The sequence below is a fragment of the Polypterus senegalus genome, chromosome 3, assembly GCF_016835505.1.
Source record: "Polypterus senegalus isolate Bchr_013 chromosome 3, ASM1683550v1, whole genome shotgun sequence".
NCBI classification, from domain to species: Eukaryota; Metazoa; Chordata; class Cladistia; order Polypteriformes; family Polypteridae; genus Polypterus; species Polypterus senegalus.
In genome coordinates, this window is record NC_053156.1 from 24,426,160 (window position 1) to 24,444,899 (window position 18,740).

The 18,740-nt window shown below is 41.1% G+C and overlaps 1 protein-coding gene across 2 annotated transcripts in view; it reads right to left on the minus strand.

The window, feature by feature from the left end:
• nckap1l (NCK associated protein 1 like) overlaps window positions 1-18,740 on the minus strand; it is a 135,320-nt gene that overhangs the window by 81,987 nt on the left and 34,593 nt on the right. For both annotated transcript variants that reach the window (XM_039746803.1, XM_039746802.1), the window contains exons 13-15: window positions 7,395-7,527; window positions 1,222-1,303; window positions 921-979 (exon numbers count right to left, since the gene is read on the minus strand). In XM_039746803.1, the coding sequence (XP_039602737.1) occupies window positions 921-979; window positions 1,222-1,303; window positions 7,395-7,527 (274 nt within the window). The remainder of the gene's footprint in view (window positions 1-920; window positions 980-1,221; window positions 1,304-7,394; window positions 7,528-18,740) is intronic.

The following is an 18,740-nucleotide window of genomic DNA, read 5'->3' on the forward strand; positions in this document are numbered from 1 at the left end:
AAGTCAAGTTTTTCCGCCTAAATAAATTTAATAAATCCTACTTAAAAATAAGATGCTATATTCAGGGTTGCCAGGTCCTTAAGAAATCTATAGCCCAAGGACAGCTTAAAAATATTAAATCTGTCCCCTAAAAAAATAGCCCAATACCTGAGGTAGACAAAATGAGACAGCAGGAGATGAGTGGGCAGTGTCAGGAGGAAAAGGGTTAGGTGAACGCCAGGGATAATTCACATCAACAGAATGGGTATGTGCCATCACACAACGGTCTTACAAGTGCGACTAGCTGGGGAAGGGGTGCCAGATGTATGAGAAACACAGTAAAAATGCTGTGGTTGGGAGGAGTTGACAAATAGCCCAAAATATTGCTTTTTTTATAGCCCAAAGAAATGCAAAAGCCCTTTTTTTATCTGAAGATGCCAATCAAAAATGACCCAATTGGTAAGGAAAACCACTGACCTGGCAACACTGGTTGTGTTATTTTTATTTTTTTTATAAAACAGGTTATTCACTTGCACTGCACCGAACAGTCCAATCACTATTCAGGGAGTGGATGTAGAGGTGGTCTATTTCTACAAGTACTTTGGGGGTCCACATCAATGACAGGTTGGACTGATCTCCAAACAAAGAGGAACTATAGAAGGGCAGGGCAGACACTTCTTCCTTAGGAGACGGCATTCTTTTAATGTGGAAAGTGACATCCTTCACAACTTCTACAACTCTGTGATGGTCAGTGTGGTGTGCTGGGCTGGTCACATCACTTCAAGAGAGGACCACCAGATCAACAAGCCAATTAAAAGGGCAGGCGTAGTTATGTGCCTCACTCTGGACCCCCTGGAGGTCATAGCTAAGGACATTACGAACAATGCTGCACATCCTCTCTGTGACAAAAGGCAGAATTAAATGAATCAGTGGGGCCTAACCTGTAGCCTGAACCAGTCCAGTCTCATTCCCTGCAAATCAAACTGTTCTCCGCTCTCCACTGAAATAAAAACAAGTTAGATTAGAAAAATTGTAATTTTGTTGGCTGCAAGCACAGTATAGTACTACACGTTAGACACAGTAGGATGAAGACAATTGTTTAATCCCCAATAATCAAAACTATAAAAATAGAAATAAAGCTGCAGCATAGGTAAGATTTTTTGTATTAAAAGTTATTCTAAAAAATAAGCAGAATATTTATAAATGAGAGGTAAGTTATAAGTCAGTAACTGCAAACTTTACCTTGTTTTACAGACAATGAGGACAAAGATGACACAAAATATGACATCAGTATGGACTCCTCCTCTGGACAAACAGGGAGATTCTGCAAAGGGAATGTATACCAAATATTTAATGCTAATAATATACAACTGTATGGACTGACACCCTGTCTTGTGCTTGATGCTGCTGGGATACGTTTCAGCCCCTCTCAGTCCTAAATTGGGTAGATAAAGACTGGAGAATGTTCTGTTATGTTATAACAGGCAGTAAACAAATACTCCATCTCCACTGTGTGTCGTCTCATCATTGCACGTCTTCTATTCACCACACCTCACGCCTCTCTTTTATAGCAGAAGGTATAATTCCAGCGTAATTCTACCATTTGCATTGGAGTGTACCATCGAACAGCTTTTCAACACTACTTTCCAGTTATTTATCTCCAGTTTAAAAATATGGATACATTTTACACATTGGTCAGTGAAATGACACCTTTTATTGGCTGACTAGAAAGATGAGGTTGATTACAGGGACCTGAGTTACCTTAAACCTCTTAACGCGCACACGTACCGGTCCCGGGACATAACAGCGTTTTAAAAACGTTACAGTAATGTGTGCATGCCCATCTGCCATGCATCTCGACACCCTCCCCATCAAATGAAACTTCAAAGTCTCGTCTTTCCGAAGATATAAACCATTTTGACACACAACAACCATAGCACTGACACTAAAGCCTTTTTTACAGAGAAGTACATACTTTTAAGAGTTGACTTTCCCTACCTTTGAAGACCCCCTGCAAGTCAAACATCAATATTTCCGAGCAGTATTGATCCCATTGTGTCCGTAAGGCTCCAGCGAATATAATCCAGTAAAACGATTAGGTCCAAAACACACGATATATCCTCAAAGGGACAAAAACTCCAGAAAACGTTTCATAACTTGAGACCACCTAAGTAATTTTTTTTCACTTATATTGCTCATATCAGATGTAATTTGTTTCTGTCGGCGATAACCATGCTACCGCATGAAACACGGAAGTGTTAGCTTCTGATCGACACCTAAGTTGGCCAATTACGATGGGTCTGGGGTTGACTGGCACCTCGTATAGCCAACGAGTGTCACAGACAGCTTGAAGGATGACGTACAACTCAAAACCCTGGTAGAATCTACCAGTTTGATTGGACACTGTGACTGACACTCAAAACTTACAGCCAATGAGCAGCCGAGCATTTTGGTATGTAACTTGCAATACTAACTTGTAAACAAAACGATCTGAGCTGCGCGAAGGTGGCATTTGTGCCAGTCTGCAGAGTTGCTGCGTGGTTGTTTATTGTGATTTCGCCAAGTTTTTTCGCATTTTAAATATGAATAAAAGTAGAAGTTTAAACGTAAATAAACGCTCGATTAAATAATAGATGCATGTACGCGTTGCGAAAGTATTCAATCGGCCCAGGAGACGTCTAATGGCAGAAAGCGACATGTGCCACGCCCTTGTGCTTTCTGCTTGCTAGTGATTGCTGCCATCAGGTGGCACATGGAAAAACGCTGAGCTGTGTTGTAACAGTTTGTAAAAGAAATGTATATAGTTTGTGTGCATTTTATAAAAAAAAATAAAAATAAAAATATAAATATATTTTTGGCCCATAAGACTTGTATTGACTATTTTTACATAGACATGTGTATTTTTTATTGTTTTTATTATTTTTATAACTAATAGAGTGACACTGTGTGTAGATATAGATTCCTTTAGGTGTAAGCTTTCAGTTGAGCCCTCATTGATATCTGTGGGTTGAAGCATTCAAAAGTTATTACACTTTTCCATACGTTCCAAAATGTGGATAATGGTCCCTCTAAAAGCCCTGGGCATGCCCACATAAAAACTGGTGTAAAAAATGTCATTTTTACAGGTATTCTTTTCAAATTTGAAATGTGAGTAGTCAACAAGTTATTCTGTTGGTACATAGTGTGTTTCTGTCCTCACCTACCTACTGCAGCTTTAATTTCCTTTATTTTCATAAAAAAACTTAGGCGAGAACAAAAAAATTCATTTTTTTTGTGAGTTCTAATGTGCATAACTTTTGATCAGTCACACCTACAGTGATTCTGACTACTAAGGGTGAAACTAGAGAATGTTACCTTTACAAAGAGACCAAACATGTGTTTATACTCCAGATAGTTCAATAACAGCAATGATTCTAATTTGGAGAGGTCGAATTACAAGCGATTTAGCAATAATGACCCCGCTTGATAAGGGAAGCTTGCATATTGTAACATTATTGTAACATTTCTAGTTAGCCAATGAAAGATGTCATTTTGTTTAACTTCTCAATACATCCATAATGGCCAACATGGTACAACAACCTAGTACTACACCCATGTGTCAGCAAAGTTTCCAAATACAGTTTTTACACCCACAAAATGATATTTTTAAAGAGTTGACACAGGAATGTAATGCAATAATACTTTATCAATACTTCATCATCAATAATACATCATTGACATACAGCTAGGTCCATAAATATTTGGACAGAGACAACTTTTTTCTAATTTTAAATGAAACAACTCAGATGCAGTTGAAGTGCAGACTTTCAGCTTTAATTCAGTGGGTGAACAAAATGATTGCATAAAAATGTGTGGCAACTAAAGTATTTTTTGAACACAATCCCTTCATTTCAGGGGCTCACAAGTAATTGGACAATTGACTCAAAGGCTATTTCATGGGCAGGTGTGTTCAAGTCCGTCGTTATGTCTTATCAGTTAGGCAGACACAGTGCATCCGGAAAGTATTCACAGCACATCACTTTTTCCACATTTTGTTATGTTACAGTCTTATTTCAAAACTGATTAAATTCATTTTTTCTTCAGAATTCTACACACAACACCCCATAATGACAACGTGAAAAAGTTTACTTGAAATTTATTGAAAATAAAAAAACTGAAAAATCACATGTACATAAGTATTCACAGCCTTTGCTCAATACTTTGTCGATGCACCTTTGGCAGCAATTACAGCCTCAAGTCTTTTTGAATATGATGCCTCAAGCTTGGCACACCTATCCTTGGCCAGTTTCACCCATTCCTCTTTGCAGCACCTCTCAAGCTCCATCAGGTTGGATGAGAAGCGTCAGGGCACAGCCATTTTAAGATCTCTCCAGAGATGTTCAATCGGATTCAAGTCTGGGCTCTGGCTGGGCCACTCAAAGACATTCACAGAATTGTCCCTAAGCCACTCCTTTGATATCTTGGCTGTGTGCTTAGGGTCGTTGTCCTGCTGAAAGATGAACCGTCGCCCCAGTCTGAGGTCAAGAGCGCTCTGGAGCAGGTTTTCATCCAGGATGTCTCTGTACAATGCTGCAGTCATCTTTCCCTTTATCCTGACTAGTCTCCCAGTTCCTGCTCCTGAAAAACATCCCCACAGCATGATGCTGCCACCACCATGCTTCACTGTAGGGATGGTATTGGCCTTGTGATTTGCGGTGCCTGGTTTCCTGCAAATGTGACGCCTGGCATTCACACCAAAGAGTTCAATCTTTGTCTCATCAGACCAGAGAATTTTGTTTCTCATGGTCTGAGAGTCCTTCAGGTGCCTTTTGGCAAACTCCAGGCAGGCTGCCATGTTCCTTTTACTAAGGAGTGGCTTCCGTCTGGCCACTCTACCATACAGGCCTGATTGGTGGATTGCTGCAGAGATGGTTGTCCTTCTGGAAGGTTCTCCTCTCTCCACAGAGGACCTCTGGAGCTCTGACAGAGTGACCATCTGGTTCTTGGTCACCTCACTGACTAAGGCCCTTCTCCCCTGATCGCTCAGTTTAGATGGAAGGCCAGCTCTAGGAAGAGTCCTGGCGGTTTTGAACTTCTTCCACTTACGGATGATGGAGGCCACTGTGCTCATTGGGACCTTCAAAGCAGCAGACATTTTTCTGTAACCTTCCCCAGATTTGTGCCTCGAGACAATCCTGTCTCAGAGGTCTACAGACAATTCCTTTGACTTCATGATTGGTTTGTGCTCTGACATGAACTGTCAACTGTGGGACCTTCTATAGACAGGTGTGTGCCTTTCCAAATCATGTCCAGTCAACTGTATTTACCACAGCTGGACTCCAATGAAGCTGCAGAAACATCTCAAGGATGATCAGGGGAAAGAGGATGCACCTGAGCTCAATTTGGAGCTTCATGGCAAAGGCTGTGAATACTTATGTACATGTGCTTTCTCAGTTTTTTTATTTTTAGTAAATTTGCAAAAACCTCAAGTAAACTTTTTTCACGTTGTCATTATGGGGTGTTGTGTGTAGAATTCTGAGGAAAAAAATGAAGTTAATACTTTCCGGATGCACTGTAAAAGGCCTGGAGTTGATTTGAGGTGAGGTGTTTGCATGTGGAAGATTTTGCTGTGAAAAGACAACATGCGGTCAAAGGAGCTCTCCATGCAGGTGAAAGCAGCCATCATCCGAGAAGTTGATACAATATTATGAGTGGCAAAATCTACAGTTTGGTACATCCTGAGAAGGAAAGCAAGCACTGGTGAACTCAGCAACGCAAAACGACCTGGACATCCACGGAAGACAACAGTGGTGGATGATCGCAGAATCATTTCCATGGTGAAGAGAAACCCCTTACAACAGCCAACCAAGTGAACAACACTCTCCAGGGGGTCGGCGTATCGATATCCAAGTCTACCATCAAGAGAAGACTCCATGAAAGTAAATACAGAGGGTGCATTGCAAGGTACAAGCCACTCATAAGCCTCAAGAATAGAAAGGCTAGATTGGACTTTGCTAAAGAACATCTAAAAAGCCAGCACAGTTCTGGAAAAACATTCTTTGGACAGATGAGACCAAGATCAACCTCTACCAGAATGATGACAAGAAAAAAGTATGGAGAAGGCGTGGAACAGCTCATTATCCAAAGCACACCACATCTTCTGTAAAACACAGTGGAGTCAGGCAGTGTGATGGCTGCCAGTGGCACTGGGACACTCGTGTTTATTGATGAGGTGACACAGGACAGAAGCAGCCGAATGAATTCTGAGGTGTTCAGAGACAGACTGTCTGCTCAAATCCAGCTAAATGACGTCAAATTGATTGGGCGGCGGGCATTTCATGATACAGATGGACAATGACCCAAAACATACAGCCAAAGCAACCCAGGAGTTTATTAAAGCAAAGAAGTGGAAAATTCTTGAATGGCCAAGTCAGTCACCTGATCTTAACTCAACTGAGCAGGCATTTCACTTGTTGAAGACTGAACTTCAGACAGAAAGGCCCACAAACAAACAGCAACTGAGAGCCGCTGCAGTAAAGGCCTGGCAGAGCATTAAAAAGGAGGAAACCCAGCATCTGGTGATGTCCAGGAGTTCAAGACTTCAGGCTGGCATTGCCAACAAAGGGTTTTCAACCAAGTATTAGAAATGAACATTTTAATCCCAGTTATTTAATTTGTCCAATTACTTTTGAGCCCCTGAAATGAAGGGATTGTGTTAAAAAATACTTTAGTTGCCTCACATTTTTATGCAATCGTTTTGTTCAACTCACTGAATTAAAGCTGAAAGTCTGCACTTCAACTGCATCTGAGTTGTTTTATTTAAAATTCATTGTGGTAATTAATGTACAGAACCAAATATTTATGGACCTAACTATAGATAGATAGATAGATAGATAGATAGATAGATAGATAGATAGATAGATAGATAGATAGATAGATAGATAGATAGATAATACTTTATTTGTCCATTATAATTATACTAGTAATTGCCACACAGAGAAATATGAACTTGAATTTTATTCCGTTTAACCAGGCAATATCAAGGACAGCCTGGATGTGTAAAAGATGCAGTAGTTAAATTCAGGGTATCCTGGCCTACTATATATTTCGTATTTGGTACTCGAAATATGTTTTATTTAAAGCTGAAAATTAGCCTAAATTCCAGTATATGTATTTGAATGTGTATCTCCCACATTGCTGGTCAGATAATTTCAAACTTTGCTCAATATCCATAACAAATAATATTATCATTTGTATAAACATAAAATTTATTTTTATAAACATATTTATTTATATGTATTTACAGGCATATTAACTGAGCCTTTAAGATGGTCACGGAGGCAAAATATATTGCTTGTGCTAACATTTTTATTTTTTATTTTAACATTGAAAAACTTTTGAACTAATTTTATTCTCAATGATGTTCTTTGTCTTACCTGCATGGTGTCATTGAGTGCCAGGGCGTCAAACTGAGCAAGGTATAACAGGTGATAGCGAAGTAAAACTGACTTGAATTTGCGCACCACAATTCTCAACTTTTCCACATAGAAAAGCAGTTCTGCAATATTCCTGAAAAAAATGTGCTGTAATTATTTTTTGAAGCTATGACAAATGATCAATAATGACCAGAACAATCATTACTAAAAAATGTCCATGTTATTTTGAAGCTGATTTGAACATTTTTTATTTTGACAAAAGTAGAAGACAAAAGGGTGGCAAAGTGGGTTAGCAGGAAATGTCACCACTGCCTGGTCACTCGTCAGTCTGACATTTTTGTATTTTCCACATACCTGTGTGTTTTTTTTTCTCTGGATACTCCAAGTTGCTCCTGCATCCTAAAGACATGTGATGTTGATGGATTTGTGATTTTATGAACGTGAGTGTGTAGCTGTGTGTGTGCTTAGAATTTCTTCCTGATGTTGTCAGTGTTTAGTAAACCGATGAACTGATAAAAAAGTGATCAATTAACCTGTATGAACATTTTATACCATCCTAGTTTTTGTAAGTCATTTATAAAACTTATGTTGCCTATTTCTGCACTTGGAAATTTTTGGTACAAGTGATATATTGAAGATCTTTTAATTAGTTTAGAATGTTTCACAATATCCTGTAGATGTGTGCTTATGAAACAGATAAACGTTGTACCCTTCCAGTGCATTTTCATCAGACCACAGGAGCATAAACTCACACATCTCCCTGGCAACCTGAGCAAAATTGACAATAAATTAAGAATATTTTAATTTTTTTTAAATAAAATAAAATATACTTGTTTTCTTGGAAAAGTCTTATATAATAGTTGAATATAATAAATGAATACCAATTAGCATCATTAGATGAGACGTAATGTAAATGATATGATTGGACACAACGTGGACATTTTCACACATAAAACCAAGATCGTTACTGCTGTGACTCTGGGTTTCTTTACTTCACATTTCATTGGTTAATTATATCATTATTTTTTAATTAACTCTATCATTATTACAGAGATGTCATATCAATCTCTCTTCTACACAGCGGTGTGCTTGGGAGGCAGCATAAAGAAGAGGGACGCCTCACGCCTGGACAAACTGGTGAGGAAGGCAGGCTCTATTGTAGGCACAGAGCTGGACAGTTTGACATCCGTGGCAGAGCGACGGGCGCTGAGCAGACTCCTGTCAGTCATGGAGAATCAACTGCATCCACTGAACAGGATCATCTCCAGAAGAGGAGCAGCTTCAGAGACAGACTGTTGTCACCGTCCTGCTCCACTGACAGACTGAGGAGAACTCACACTATGTGACTCTTCAATTGCACCCGGGGGGGTAAACGTTAACATTATACAAAGTTATTGTCTGTTATACCTGCATTGTTATCACTCTTTAAGTTAGTATTGTTCTTAATCAGTATGCTGCTGCTGGAGTATGTGAATCCCCTTACTTAATAAAGTATCTATCTATCTATCTATCTATCTATCTAGTATATAGTGCCTTTCACATCTATCTATCTATCTATCTATCTATCTATCTATCTATCTATCTATCTATCTATCTATCTATCTATCTATCATATAGTGCCTTTCATATCTATCTATCTATCTATCTATCTATCTATCTATCTATCTATCATATAGTGCCTTTCACATCTATCTATCTATCTATCTATCTATCTATCTATCTATCTATCTATCTATCTATCTATCTCTGTATCTCTCTCTCTCTATGCTGTTTCGCTGTCGGTCTGTGGTTTGATTGCGTAGGTCTTTCGTGGGCGTGTCTGTGGGTTGCTGGCGGGAGGAGGAGGAGGTGGTGGCGTCTATCTATCTATCTATCATATAGTCATGGCTCAAATCTCAGTGCAGGAGTCGCGATCTTATTTTCTAAGAGTTTTGTACCTGACAGTGTTGTTTGTACTGAGTTAATCCAGGGGAGGCTGCTGAAGGTAGAAGCGCAGCTGGGAGAGAAGAAGTGGGTGTTCATTAACGTGTACGCCCCAAATGTAGGGATTGAGAGAACTCACTGCTTCTCAGTTTTAAATGATGTCCTGGGGACATGTGACAATGATGAGCTGGTGTTTGTTGGGGGCGACTTTAACTGCACAGAAAATGCGCAGCTGGACAGGAATGGGCTAGAACCGCACCGGGTCCGTCCAATCACTGAGGTCTGTGGTCACCAATAATAATCTCCTTGATATTTGGAGGGATTTTTATCCGGGGGTCCGGCAGAATACGTGGGTGAAGAGCTCAGCTGGGCTGCTGTCTATGGCTCGACTTGACAGAATTTACATCCAGAAAATCACAGGAACCTCATAGCTAACTGCTCCATTCTTCCAACTAGTTTATCTGATCACTGTCTTGTTTCCCTTCAAATCTCTTTTCTCTCTGCTCCTTCTGTTAAATCCTACTCTTTAATAATAATCTACTGAAAGACCCCCATCATCAACTGTTTCAAATACTTCTGGACACAATATACAAAAGAAGACCTTCTCTTCACTCAATGGTGGGATTGCTCAAAAACTGAGATACGCGTATTGTGCCAACAATACACCGAGCACACCACCAGGGATGTGAATGCGCCATGAACTGGAGAAGGATATTGAGGAACTTCATCAATTATTGATGGACCTTATAGACAAGAGAGTCAACGGCGACTCGTCCGCTCGAGAATGCATCTATCTATCTATCTATACCTGGGGTGTTTTAGGACAAGGAGGAGTAGCTGAAGAAAACTGGGCAGACTGGGCGGAAAAAGTTCAAGCCAGACTGAAGAAATGGAAGTATCTTCAAAAGGAGATCTCCTGTCGAGGCAGGGTCCTCATTATTAATAACTTAATATCATGTTCTGGCATAAGTTAGTGTATAGCCGGTCATTCCAGGCAATACTTTTAGATTTCTTTTGGGATGGCCTGCATTGGGTAAAGCGCATCCTGTATCGGTCAGGGACTCTGACTTGGTCTGGAGGCCTTTAGGTTCTATCTACGGCCCTATCATGGAGACATGGCCTTTACCTTATTTCGTGGGGTAAGGAATTTAAATTTTGCTGAACATTATTTTTATTACATTCTGCCAATCTATCTATCTATCAGGTTTGGCACAGAAAGTTCAGAAGGACCAGGCTATCTGGAAAGTATTTTTGGTTCTTGGAAGAACCTTTAGTCTGGAATCCTCTTTTAGATTGTTCGTTATTATTTTCTGACTCATTCGTATCAATTTTTTAAACAAAAGAATTTTAAAAATAAGACATTTATTTAATACAAATATGAGGTCTGGCACACCCCTGCCCACCTAGCGACATCTATCAGATATCTATCTATCTATCTATCTATCTATCATATATTGTGCCTGACCACACTTGGACACCTTCTCATCTACTGTTTAACAAAAAGAACTTTATATCTGACATTTTATAACCAACTAGGGTTGCCAGATATCTATCATAACACCTTATGGAGAGCTTTTATACTCCGTTACAGAAAAGACTTATCAGTGGAGGATCTGCACTCGGCCTTGGCCACAAACTATTTCTGAATATATCAGAGACTGACCATAGACCATCTTTCATATGTTCATTCACTGTGAACGGCTGAGGCCTTTGTTTATTTTCTTGGATTTAATTCTTAGTGGTTTTGGTTTTGGTCTCTCAAAAATCTCTTTGGTATCTATCTATCTATCTATCTATCTATCAAAGTTTTAATTAAAAGTCGACTCTCAATTCTACCATCTCAATTTAGAAATGTTCAGCGACATGTCAGGTACTGTGTGCTGTCTATCAACTGGGAATGTTTCAACAATATGCTGGTCTTTGTATTATAATGAATTGTTAATTTTTGATTATATTATATATATGGAGTAGGAGGAGTGTAAAGGGGTCAGTGGTGTCTTTGTATCATTTGATTGCGGAGTAGGAGGAGTGTAAAGGGGAGTAGTGGTGGTCTTTGTATTATAATAGGTCGGAGTAGGAGGAGTGTAAAGGGGAGTAGTGGTAGTATTTGTATTAAAATGAATTGTTAATTTATTTTTATATTATTTATTCGTGGGCAGTGGTGTCTGTGGTCAATTGTTTTGGGCTCGTGAGTATTTCTTATTCTTTTTTTTTCCTAATTTTTATTTATTTTTTGTTTTTTGTTTTTCTCTAATGTGTAGGGGTTCATTTTTTCTGTCTATATATTGTTTTTCTTATTGACTCCAGTATTGTATTTGCGGCGTGGCCGCAATGGCCGCGCCGAGACAAACACCGCCTGGCTTGATGCCGCGCAATTTTGAAAACTTAACACGCCGGCATGGCGTGAAGTTGTTGGTTGATCCGATGGTCTCTGTTGAGGCGTGTGTAGTGGAAGTCGGCAAGTTAATCGGCTGTAAAAATGTACGTTCAGCGTCTCGGATGAATAAAAGTGTTGTCCTGTTTCTAAATGATGAGAGTTTGGTGCATACTCTTGTTCAGAATGGTGTGATTATTAACGGTACCTTAATTTCAGTTTTACCTCTTTCTACTCCTGCACGGAGAGTGATTATTTCAAATGTTCCTCCGTTTCTAAAGAATGATATTCTCATCAAAGAACTTGAAAGATATGGGCAGATCATATCAAAAGTTTCAATGATTCCCTTGGGCTGTCGATCACCCGACTTAAAACATGTCGTCTCTTTCAGGAGACAAGTTCACATGATTTTAAACGATTTACAAGGTGAACTTGATGTGGCTCTCAAATTCAGAGTAGATGGATTTGATTATGTGGTTTTTATATCATCAGAGTCCATGAAATGTTTTAAGTGCGGTCAAGTGGGGCACAAGGCTAGCCAGTGTAAGCGCTCTGAGGAAACTACAGACTCCGCAGTACCTGGCGTTTCTAAAAGTAGCCCGAGGACTACTCGATATTATATGATGATGAAGGCAGTGAGTCTTCCGTCAGTTTTTCTGATGTGGAGGAGGACTTAATGGAGGGCCCTGGTCAGAGTGTGCAGGATCAGGGCAGTTCTTTACCTGCTATGATGGCGCAACCGGCACCTGAACGTGCAGCTGAGCCGGCGGATGCGGCTGAGTCGCGCCCGCAACTAAAGTCGTGCAGAGTGGTGAGAGCGCCCCAGAGAAGGACGCTGCGGCGAGGCCGGATCACTGCCTACGGACGGTGTTACTGTTCATTCTGCACATACGAGTGATGGTGCTGAGCAGCCTGTGAGTGTGGCTGCCGTTCATGATGATGGGGCTCTGCCCAGCGCCGAGCTCATTGAAACAGAAGCTGTACAACAGATACGAGAGGTTGAGGAGAATGTTAGGGCTGAGAATGCGATCGATAAGACGAGCACCCCAGCAGACAACAGCGAGAGTGCTGTTCAAGAAATGGAGGATGAGACAGAGTGGGTAAAGCCCGTGACAAGGAAAAGGAAAGACGGGTCCGCATGTAGCGCTGTTGCAGTTAAGCACAATAAAGTTGAGAGCTCAGTCTCCGCAGCTGACGACTCAGAGAATGTTCAAGATGAGCCTGAGGTGCCTGCAGACGTCGGTATTGTGAGTCAGGATGAAGGCGGTGGCTCGGGGACATCAGTGAGGTCCAATCTGTCACCTCAGCTGAGCTTCCGTGGTGGCTACAGTAACGACAACATAATCCGTTTTGTAAAATTTATTGAGGGCAAGAGGGGTGTGAATGTGAGTCACCATTTCCCCGATCTTCAACTGTTTTTGAGCTCAGCTAAGGGGGTCCTACGCCAGGCTACAGCTTTAGGCCTTAAGAGAACTGAAGCTGTGCGGCTGAAAAATGTGATGAGCAGGGTGAAAAGATCCTTAAATCCCAAGCCAGTATGATGTACTGCTGGACACGTCCTTCCATGTCTTTTTTAAAGTTGTTCTTGGTGACCGCTTTTCTTTTTTGCCTTTTCATGCCTTTGTGTAATTTTGGCACAATTAACATCAATGGAAGTCGACATGACAACAAGCGGGTCGCGTGTTTGATTATCTACTTAATAAACAGCTTAGTGTTATTTTGTTACAAGAAACTCACACAGACCCTGCTAACCAGGCAGACTGGCACAGAGGCTGGCAGGGACAGATGTTTTGAGCCACGGGTCGAGTGTTAGTGCCGGGTCGCCATTCTCTTTTCTACTTCTTTCTCACCCGACTCGACTAGCGTGACAGAGGTAGTTAAAGGCAGACTGCTGAAAGTGGAAGCCTGCTTAGGGGGCACAACGTGGGTCTTCATAAATGTTTATGCACCCAATGAAGGAAGGGAGCGTTTGCAGTTTTTCTCTTTGCTCCATGACTTACTTGTGCAGTGCAAAGATGAAGATCTTGTTTTTGTGGGGGGGATTTTAACTGCACAGATGACGCCTCCTTAGATAGAAATGGCCTGGAGCCTCACCCCAGCTCCGCGGCTCACTTGAAGTCAGTCCTCAGCAAGGCCGACCTTTTGATGTCTGGAGGGCATTACACCCAGGAATTCGCCAGTACACGTGGGTGAAGGGTTCGGGGGGCTCGATCTCCATGGCGAGACTAGATAGAGTGTATTGCTTGAATCACCACAGCAATCTTATAGCGAACTGCTCCATTCATCCTTCTGGCTTCTCTGATCACAGTCTTGTCCTTCTCAAAGTTTCCCTTCCATTTCAATCTTCCTTTCCGTCATACTGGCACTTCAACAACAGCCTACTGAAAGATCTCCGTTTCATTGAAGTTTTTGAATTCTTCTGGAAGAGGTGGAGGTTGACGACAAGTTCCTTTTCATCTCTGCGGCAGTGGTGGGACTGTTCAAAACTCAGATCAAAGTGCTGTGTCAGCAATACACGCAGAATGCAACTCAGAATATGAGGAAGGCAATGGCAGAGTTGGAGGAGGACATCTTAGAGCTCTCTTCGTCTTTAGACAGCTCTTTTAACGATGGCGTCTTTGAAAATCTAAAAACAAAAAAACAAGATCTCATGGACTTATTGGACAGACGGGTGCATGGTGCTCTTGTGCGCTCAAGAATTCAGGAGTTGGTCGAAATGGATTCTCCTTCTCAATTTTTTTTTGGACTTGAAAAGAAAAGATCACAGAGTAAAGTGATTCACGCTCTGAAAAATGAGGATGGGCGATCATCGAGGAGCCTGAGGCCATCAGAGCTATTGCTCATGATTTTTATAAAAGCTGTTCTGTGCGAAACAACAGAAGATTCTTCTGAGACCAGGAGCCTCCTAGACAACCTGCCACAAATCCCCAAAACGGAAAAAGAGCTTCTGGATACAACCCTCAGCTTAGAGGACTTGACTACGGCCCTCGGCGGACTAAATACGGGAAAGTCACCTGGCATAGACGGCCTGACGGTCGAGTTTTTTAAGACATTCTGGAATTTATTAGGTGTGGATTTATTGGCAGTCTTCGAGAGAGCATAATGAACAATGAACTGCCATTATCCTGTCGGCGGGCTGTTATTGCTCTGCTCCCAAAAAAAGGAGATTTGTCCGACCTCAAGAACTGGCGTCCTGTTAGCCTTTTATGTACGGATTATAAGATTCTGTCCAGGGCTCTGGCTACTCGCCTGCGTAGAGTAATGGGGTGTGTCATCAGGTCAGATCAGACCTACTGTGTGCCAGACCGCTCCATCTTTGACAATATATTTCTGGTGCGAGACCTGATTACGACTTCAAAGCTTCTCGGTTTAAAGGCAGGAATGATCTCATTGGATCAAGAAAAAGCTTTTGACAGAGTGGATCACCAATATCTGTTCAGAGTCCTACAAGCTTTTGGGTTTGGGTCCTCCTTCTCCAAATACATTGGAATGCTTTACTCAAATATATATGGCGTTCTGAAGATTAACGGTGCCACAACAGCCCCCTTCTCTGTCACCAGGGGTATTCGCCAGGGCTGCCCACTCTCAGGGATGCTCTACTCTCTGTCAATTGAGCCCCTCCTAGAGCAGCTCAGGCGTCGTCTTTCTGGTCTCAGCATCCCAGTTTGCCCCACTGCTTGTTTTAAGGTCGTTGCCTACGCAGATGATGTTACTGTCTTTGTGTCTTCTACATCTGAGGTAAACACTTTAGTCAACTGCTTAGACGTTTTTCAAAGACTGACGACAGCGAAAGTCAATTGGCTCAAGAGCAATGCTTTCTTGCTGGGTGACTGGGGACTCGCTCTCCTCCAGCTCTTCCTGAGACCCTCCAATGGAATAAAACGTGTTTAAGTACCTGGGGGTGTATTTAGGCACAGATGGCACTGCTGTAGACAATTGGGTGGGGTGGACAGATCTGATCCAAGCAAGGCTGAACCGTTGGAAGTGGCTTCTGAGGGACATTTCATGTAGAGGCAGGGTGTTAATCCTGAATAACTTGATTGCCTCCATGTTTTGGCACAAGCTCAGGTGTGCTGATCCACCAGTAGCTCTGATCAAATCCGTACAGACGATCATCCTTGACTTTTTTTGGGACAGTCTACACTGGGTCCAGAGAGGTGTGCTGCACCTACCAGTGGCAGAAGGAGGGCAGGGACTGATTGACGTCAGAAGTAAAATCGAGGCCTTCAGGCTCCAGACGCTGCAGAGGCTGTTCTATGGTCCAGACGGCCTGCCTTGGAGAGACCTGGCGTTTGTAATTTTACACAAAGTGAGCGAGTTAAAATTTGACAAACAGCTACTCCTCTTAGACGTCTCCAAACTAACTTTATCAGTTTTGCCAAAATTCTATCAGTCAATGTTGCTTACTTGGCATAGTAAACTTATGAGATCTCGTTTTGTTTTTGGCAATCTTCATTGTTTTTTAGAGGAACCTCTGATTAGGAATAATGTGTTGAAATCTCCTCTGCTCTTCTCTTGTCACTTCACCTCAATCCTTATTAAAAGTGGAATCACGAAGATTGGCCATCTTTTAAATAACCACACTAGCACATGGCACACGCAGCACACCTCACATCGGTCCTGGGCGTGAGGTCTGAACGTCTTGTACACCACTTTCTGTGCCAGTTTAAGGAGGCCTTGGTGAACTTAGGCGCAGGGTCACTGTGCCAGAGCGCTCTCCGGACAATCCGATCTTCAACTCAGATATCACAGAACTCGTCATCCAAGTCAAACCCAACGTCACAGACTGCACTGACCATCCAGGATCCATTCTGAATTTGGCAACTTAATAGACAAGCAGTTTGACACGATGGGAAAAAATGAGCTCTACCAGGTGTGTGTTAAGGTGACTTTTATAAATTTCTTAGAGACTTGCCAGACACACGCTGGAGACAAGAACTGCATGTTGGAGTGAATGAAACTCCAGCGTGGAGAACTTTTATAAACAACCACTGCAAAAAGAATTGGCGACCTGCAATGGAGGATTCTTCATGGGGCTCTCGCCACCAACTCCTTTTTATCGGTTATTTCACCAGGAACATCAGATTGTTGTCCGTTTGTCAACAGCGAGAGACTGTCTTTCATCTTTTTGTTAACTGCAAACGGCTCGAACCATTTTTTATTTCTCAAGATACTTTTGGATAGAATAGGACTGTCATTGTCAACTGTTGGATTTATTTTTGGTATTAAGTATACTCAGAGACAGAGAAACAAGTGTGTGCTGGGAAATTATCTACTGGGCCAAGCAAAACTGTCAATCCTCAAAACCAGGAGGAACAGAGAAAAAAACTCAAAGACCACCGATGTGCTCCTGATGTTTAAAGTGCTGGTGAAGTGCCGGTTGAAGCTGGAGTTCACTTACCATCAACTCATTGGAGACATGCAGACCTTCTGTGATTTATGGGGGCTTGGGGGGGCTTTGTGTTCTGTTGAGAAGGGCAAGCTGGTGACTGGGTGGTGACTTCTTTAAATGTCCTTCAAAATATTTAAATACTGGATGATTGAAAGCTCAGAATAGGAGACTCCTGGGGAATACAATGCTGTGTGTATAATGGAGAGCGATGTACGGAGTAGGAGACGAGTACAGGGGGAGTGATGGTGGAGTAAACTGATTATGAATTGTGTGTTTATTATGGACAATTATTTATTATTTGTGGATCAGGGGGCATGTATAAGGGAATAGTGGGTTAATGAACAAATTATGAATTACTTATTTAATATGGAAATTCTGTACTTTGTGTGGAGTAAGAAGTGTGCACGGGGCAATAGTAGTGGAGTAATGCAACATATTTATTAACTGCATATTACTGCTGTGTTCATGGTTTTTTTTTTTTTGCACGAAGTAAAGTTTAATTTTAATATTAAAATAATCTATTAATATGCAGAGTGGGAGGAGTGTAATGGGGGAGTAATGGTGGTCTTTGTGTTATAATGAATTACCATTTGATTTTCTTATTAATGTGCGGAGTAGGAGGAGTGTAAAGGGGGAGTAGTGGTGGTCTTTGTATTATAATGAATTGTCAACTTTTTGATTATATTTATGAGAGGAGCAGGAAGAGTGTAAAGGGGGAGCAGTGGTGGGTGTCTGATACAGACTTTTTTGTTAATATCCTGAATATTGGGATTGTTTGTCTTATGACTGTATTTTTTGTTATTGTTCATAATAAAGGTCATTTTAAAAATAAAAAAAAAAATATCTATCTATCTATCTATCTATCTATCTATCTATCTATCTATCTATCTATCTATCTATCTATCTATCTATCTATCTAATGTAAGGCTGATCTGTGAATTCTTCAGATTTTCTTTGTTAAAGCCTTAGCCTGAGATTATTGACTTAAGTTCATCAGGGGTAGACTTGCTCGGGTGGAAATAATGAGCATGAAGACAAACTTTTCTAGAAGACATGAAAATGCAGATGAGCTTTGTGCCAGAAGATATAAAAAGCACCAGAGTTTGATATCTTTTGCTGTCATGGCTACACAGGAAGTGGTTTAGTTTACCCTGAATGATGTAATGTGCCACATCTCAAAATAAGCAAATGTATTACAGAAATTAGACAGTTTGCACAAAAGAGAAAAACATAAAAATAAGAATCTTTAGAGAAAAAAAAGCAAAGCAAAACACAACACACAAATGGGGCTCTGGTGTCACTAAAAAGGCAAATCACAGAACTACGTACGTAACTTCGGCACACTTTACAATACAAAAATGATTGTCAGTAATTGTAAGCCAACTCTAAACTGAGTGAGTGCGGCCCGTGATGAGAACGGCCAAGTTCAGCTCTGCTGCTCTAAGATACCTGACTGCTGGACTGAAGTAAATACATAATACTAAGTACAGTAACCTTTGATAGAATCCACAGTCAGTACAGAGTCCTGCGGTCAATTTTTAATTTTGCCGCACCGCTCTTAAAGGTCTGGAATCAATTTTGTGTTTAGTATACCAGATTAAATCATTTCTCTTCATTTTTGCTCTAAGCTGCCAGTTTTCCTCAGGCTCAGATATCA